Source organism: Silene latifolia, chromosome Y (genome assembly GCF_048544455.1).
Source record: "Silene latifolia isolate original U9 population chromosome Y, ASM4854445v1, whole genome shotgun sequence".
In the NCBI taxonomy this organism is placed as follows: domain Eukaryota; kingdom Viridiplantae; phylum Streptophyta; class Magnoliopsida; order Caryophyllales; family Caryophyllaceae; genus Silene; species Silene latifolia.
Window position 1 is genome coordinate 388364052 of NC_133538.1, and position 6262 is coordinate 388370313.

The window sequence follows — 6262 nt, forward strand, 5'->3', positions numbered from 1 at the left end:
GGCAAGGACAGTGTGTGTATATGTTGCAGTTCGGAAGTTTTGAGCCTGTGGCATTACGGATCCAAGGGTCAATGCCGTCGTTACCTCCAATGTCATTGGAAGATAAACTACCTTATCGGGATAAGAATGAGGAAAAGAAGCATGAAGATGATGATGAAGGTTGGACTTTGGCTACGTGCAAGAAGTCAAAGAAACAAACAAGGCAGACAGTGCAACCTGTTCACCGTCGAAGAAAACAATCAAAGAAGACAAAACCTCGCAAGACGAAGGGAAAGAAAAAGTCTAAAATTTCTTGCCTATCGATATGCTTGAGCAAGAACCACCAAGTCCTGTCACCTTAAAAGAATTCTTCCCACAAGACTTCTTAAACAAGGTTACCATGTGCGCCGTCTTAGCTACAGAAGGTGGTGATGATAAAAAGAAGATAGTGGAAGGAGGCCCAGATGATGCGGTATTGCCACAACAGTTGCATTCTGAAAAGAAGAACGAAATAGTGGTTGCTCTTGACGCCCTTCCTACAAACATAGGATGGAAGAAAATCTTTCATCTACCTAAAGAGAAGCGTCAGCTGATAATTCAAGGACTTGAGAAGCCCGAGTTGTATGCGGGCAAGATGAAAGAAAAATTGAGCCTCCTGAGCAATTAACTGGATGTGTTTCCTGCAATGCAGCCTTGAGTTTTTCAGATGAGGATTTACTTCTTGGATCCAAACCTCACAACATGCCACTTTATGTGTCTGGGTACATCCAGGGGCAAAAGGTTAAATGCATCTTAATAGACGGAGGCTCAGGAGTCAATCTCATGCTAAAAGCCACTATGAACGAATTAGGGATCGCAATGGATGAACTCTCCAGTAGTCAAACAATGATTCATGGTTTCAACTTGAATGGGGAGCGCGCGGTTGGCATGATCCGTGTGAACCTTACCTTAGGTGATATTTCTTCCGACACATTGTTCCATGTCATGGATGGCAAGACATCGTTCAAACTATTGATGGGGCGACCTTGGAAGCACGAGAATGGAGTTGTCGCCTCAAAAATCCATCAATGCTTGAAATATTATCGTGGTGGCGAAAGAAAAATAGACGGAGACGCCAAACCTTTCTCTAAGGTCGACTCTTTCTTCGCTGATGCAAAATTCTTTGAAGAGAATTGTACTTCCAGTGAGTTCATACCAACCACCATCTCTTCAACAGGAAAAGGAGGTAAATAGGAAAACAACATCATCAAAGAAGATGCAGCTGCAAGTGCTGCTATGGAAAATGTTGTCAAGATAGTTGTAGACAAGGCCAGCAAAACAACTACTCCTGTTGCATCACCCAAGAAGCAAGAGACGACACATAAAACTACACCACCAGTACTACGCTACATCCTGAAGTCTCGCCGCAAAGATGGGGAGAGTCCTTTTGCAGAGTGTCTAACACCAAAGACAGAGCCTAAGGAAAAAAAGTCAAGTCTGGTGTTCAAGTAGGAATGGGTGGCCAAAGTCGTTACACCTCTACCAAGTTCATCTCAAACGAATATTGTGAGACCTCCTTCGAATGGTTTCGTCTGTTCATCCAGTCAATCATCAAGTGAGGAAAACAAGGGGATATTTGATTCCAATGCTTACAAGCTACTTCCGAAGGCTGGATATGACTTTAAAAATACGACTCATCTCGACAAAGTTATAGAAGTTGAGCCGTACAGTCTTAACAAAGCGCAACATGAAGTGTTCAAGCAAGATGGGAGCTTCATGGTGACCAGGGCCGGGCTCGGATATGAGTCTCCTGCGCCTGTGAAGATTGGTGCTCGTAGAAAAGGAGCTACTGCGTCTTCTCAGCATATCACGGTAGATGAGGTCGAAGAAAATGAAGAGGGAGAGGAAAAGATGCATCCATCTGCAGTCTTCGATCGAATAAGTCCACCTGCAGAGAAGTGTCGTCCTTATATATTTACAAGGCTAGGGAGACCAAGTGCTTCAAACAAACACATTTGTGTCATTGCTAGGCTTGGCAATCAAGGAAAAAGTAAAGTCAAAGTGTCAACACCTTCGTTGCGCAAAAACAAGAAGGGCGCAATACATGAACGCTTGGGCGGTCCACCAAAAACAGTCTTCAGTCGACTAGGGGCTCCCAAGAAGAATAGTGGTGAGGGTCGTCCTCTCTCAACTTCTGCAACACAAAATGAAGAGTAAGTAAGAGTAAGCGATGACTTGAGAAGCGCAATACCATCTCTCATGAAGCGTATGCAAGTAGTGGATATCATCCAACATGAGCCACTCAAAGCAAGGAGGCGCGTACTAGTTCTTACTAGTCAACAAAAGAATGTTGAAGAGCTTGTGCCTTCATCTTCGCGCCCCTGTGATGCAAAGAAGTCAAGTGACTTGGAAATTACAACGTCATCATATCACATCACAGTATAGGATATACCTGACGAGAATGAAGAAATTGAGGCGGATGAGGCCCCTGAAACACTTGAAGACGGGGGCAATCGACTGTGGATGAACTCAAGGAGATCAAATTGGGAACTACGGATGATCCTCGCCCCATTTATATTAGTGCTCTGCTGACTAAAGAAGAAGAGGAGTACTACAAGTTGTTGGTCGAGTACAAGGATGTCTTCGCTTGGAGCTATAAAGAGATGCCTGGACTCAGCCCAAAAATTGCAGTTCATTGTCTAGCAATCAAGAAAGGCACCGGTCCCAAAAAGCAACCTCAACGTCATTTCAAGCCGGAGCTTGTACCTGAAATTGAAAAGGAAGTCAACAAACTCATTGAAGCAGGTTTCATTCGAGAAGTCAAATATTCTTCCTGGATAGCGAACATTGTCCCAGTCAGAAAGAATAATGGACAATTGCGCATATGTGTCGACTTTATAGACCTTAATGATGCATGCCCGAAGGATGACTTCCCTTTGCCAGTCACAGAGTTGATGATTGACGCAACCAATGGTCATGAAGCCCTCTCATTCATGTATTGTACTTCTGGTTACAATCAAATATATATAGCACCTGAAGATCAAGAAGCAACAGGTTTTCGAACCCCAAAAGGGATCTTCTGCTACATAGTCATGTCGTTTGGATTGAAGAATAGTGGCGCTACGTACCAACGCGCAATGCAAAAGATCTTTGATGACATGTTGCATAAAATAATAGAGTGTTTTGTTGATGACGTGGTTGTCAAATCAAAGAAAAGAGAAGACCATATCAAAGACCTTCGAACCGTCTTTGAAGACTTAGAAAATGTCAACTAAAGATGAATCCACTCAAGTGTGCGTTCGGTGTCACATCTGGGAAGTTCTTGGGGTTTGTGGTTAGGCATAGAGGAATTGAAATTGACCAAAAAAAAAATCAAAGCAATCAACAAAATTGCCGGAACCAAAGACGTTAAAAAGTTGTGCGGGTTGCAGGGACGTTTGGCATACATTCGAAGGTTCATATCTAACCTAGCAGGACGTTGCCAACCATTCAGCCATTTTATGAAAAAGGATGCTCCATTCCAATGGGATGAAAAATGCAAAAATGATTTTGATAGCATCAAGAAGTACTTTGCTAGTGCACCAGTGCTGGGGGCACCAATTCCAGGAAAGTCACTCATCCTCTACATCGCAGCACAAGAACACTTGCTGGGGGAAATGTGTGCTCAAGAAATTGAAGATCGCAAGGAGAGAGCACTCTACTACTTGAGTCGTACCTTGGTGGGAGCTGAAATAAATTACTCTCCCATAGAAAAAATATGTCTTGCTATGGTGTTCGCCATCCATAAGTTGAGGCACTACATGTAGGCGCATACCATACACGTGGTCTCAAAAGCTGATCCAATCAAGTACATACTCTCAAGACCAGTCTTGTTTGGAAGACTTGCGAAATGGGCAGTGTTACTTAAGTAGTATGACTTGGTGTTCATGCCTCAAAAGCCTGTGAAAGGTCAAGCTATCGCTGACTTCTTTGCTGATCATCCAGTGCTAACAGAGTGGGAAATTTCAAATGATCTCCCAGGAGAAGAAATTTTCTACGTGGACGTTCTACCTCCATGGAAAATGTACTTTAATGGTGCTGCAAGGCAAGATGGAGCTGGAGCTGGAGTTGTGTTTGTAACTCCACAAAATCATCTAATACCATATGCCTTTACACTTACTCAGTTGTGCACAAATAATATGGCAGAATACCAAGCTCTTATACTCGGCCTTCAAATGGCGATTGAAATAGGCGTCAGGGGTATGGACATCTACAGAGACTCAGAGTTAGTGGTCAACCAAGTCCTTGGTGAATACGAAGTGAAAAAGGAAGACTTGATTCCCTACCATCAACGGGCATTACAACTGCCGAATCAACTTGACGACATCCATGTTGGTCATGTGCCAAGGAGTTCCAATAGGTTGGCTAACGCGCTTGCTAATCTTTTAGCCACTTTGGCACTGGGGGCAGAAGAGTCCATGCAAGTCCTAGTCTGCAACCGTTGGGTAGTATCTTTGCTTGAAGGGGAAAAAAATTTAGACACAACCAACATGATATGCGTCTACACATCTGATGAAGATGATTGGCGTCAACCTATCATTGATTTCTTGGACCACCAAAAATTACCTGATGATCCTAGACACAAGGTAGAGATACGTCGACGAGCTCTAAAGTTCATTCACTATAAAGGGACTCTCTACAGACGTTCTTTCTCGGGCCAATGGTTGAGGTGTCTAAGCAAGGACGAAGATGCTGAAGCAATGCATGAAGCTCACTCTGGCATTTGTGGCGCCCATCAATCTGGGCCTAAACTTCATGATCGCGTAAAGAGAATGGGGTATTACTGGCCAACCATGGTATAAGATTGAATGGACTTCGCAAAAAAATGTGAACCTTGTCAGTTCTTCGCAAACTTCATACACCAACCGCCGGAGCCGTTACATCCTACTGTTTCTTCATGGCCCTTTGAAGCCTGGGGACTTGATGTTGTGGGACCTCTTACTCCAAAGGCCTCAAATGGACACGAGTATATCCTCGATGCCACTGATTACTTCTCAAAATGGGCAGAAGCCATTACACTACGGGAAGTGAAAAAAGAAAATGTTGTGGACTTCATTCGAGCCCAAATCATCTACAGATATGGTGTACCTCAACGTATCACAACTGGAAATGGGAAATAATTCTTCAACCATCTGATGACAAGTCTGGGAGAAAAATTCAAGTTCAAACAATACAAGTCATCCATGTACAATGCTTCTGCAAATGGGTTGGCTAAAGCCTTCAATAAAACCCTTTACAACTTGTTGAGAAAATTAGTAGCAAAGTCAAAGCGAGATTGGCATGAAAGGATTGGTGAAGCATTGTGGGCATATCGTACCATATACAAAACACCTACTCAAGCAATCCCATATGCATTGGTGTTCAGAGTGGAGGCCGTGTTGCCTTTGGAGTTGCAGATCCCTTCCTTACGCATTGCTATTCATGAGGGACTCACGGATGACGAAAATGACAAATTGTTATTAGCATTGTTGGAAGCTCTCGATGAAAAATGATTAGAGGCTCAACAAAAGCTCCAATGTTATCAAGCAAGGTTGTCACGCGCATTCAACAAAAAGGTGCGCCCTCGTTCTTTCCAAGTGGGAGAACTGGTACTTGTTGTACGAAGGCTAATCACCACATCTCACAAACCAGTAGGTAAATTCACCTCTAAGAGGGATGGCCCATACGTGGTGCAAGAAGTCTACACAAATGGTGCTTATAATATTGTTGATGAAGACGGTGTGCGTGTTGGTCCAATCAACGAAAATTTCTTGAAGCGCTACTATTCTTGAGGCTCAACAATTAAGGCTCCTAAGCAAGAGCGTAAACTACACACCAAGGCTCCTAAGCAAGAGCGTAAACTGCACACCAAAGCACCTAAGCAAGAGGTTAAACTGCATACCCAAAAAAAAAAAAAAATTCTTCCATCTTTTATGAACTACGTCGGCTTGATCTTGTAAAGTGCTTCGTGCTTTATAGGTACGTAGGCAGCTTGCGTGAACATGTAGCTCAAGTGCAGCCACGCCTCCGAAAAAACACCATCCATATTTAAACCACGTTAGCTTGATCTTGTGAAGTACACTTTGTGCTTTGCAGGTACGTAGGCAGTTTGAGTGAACATGTAGCTTGAGCGCAGCCACACCTCCAAATAAAAAATCATGTCTCTTTAAACCAGGTTGTCTTGATCTTGTTAAGTACAATTTTGTGCTTTAGAGAAATGTACATCATTGCTCGTAGAGACTTCTCAAAAACATGTTGCAATAATCTGGGATGTATGTCTTCTTCC

The 6262-nt window shown here is 43.2% G+C and overlaps 2 protein-coding genes across 2 annotated transcripts; both read left to right on the forward strand.

Annotated features, from left to right (window-relative positions):
* The first annotated feature begins 3884 nt into the window (after positions 1 to 3884).
* Positions 3885 to 5117, forward strand: LOC141632042 (uncharacterized). Its single transcript, XM_074444631.1, has 2 exons — positions 3885 to 4793; positions 4839 to 5117. The coding sequence occupies exons 1-2, from the start codon at positions 3885 to 3887 to the stop codon at positions 5115 to 5117; spliced, it is 1188 nt and encodes a 395-aa protein (XP_074300732.1).
* Positions 5118 to 5180: 63 nt separating this feature from the next.
* On the forward strand, positions 5181 to 5489 carry LOC141632043 (uncharacterized). The gene has a single exon (XM_074444632.1). It carries the CDS (start codon positions 5181 to 5183, stop codon positions 5487 to 5489), a length of 309 nt encoding a protein of 102 aa, XP_074300733.1.
* Positions 5490 to 6262: the final 773 nt, after the last annotated feature.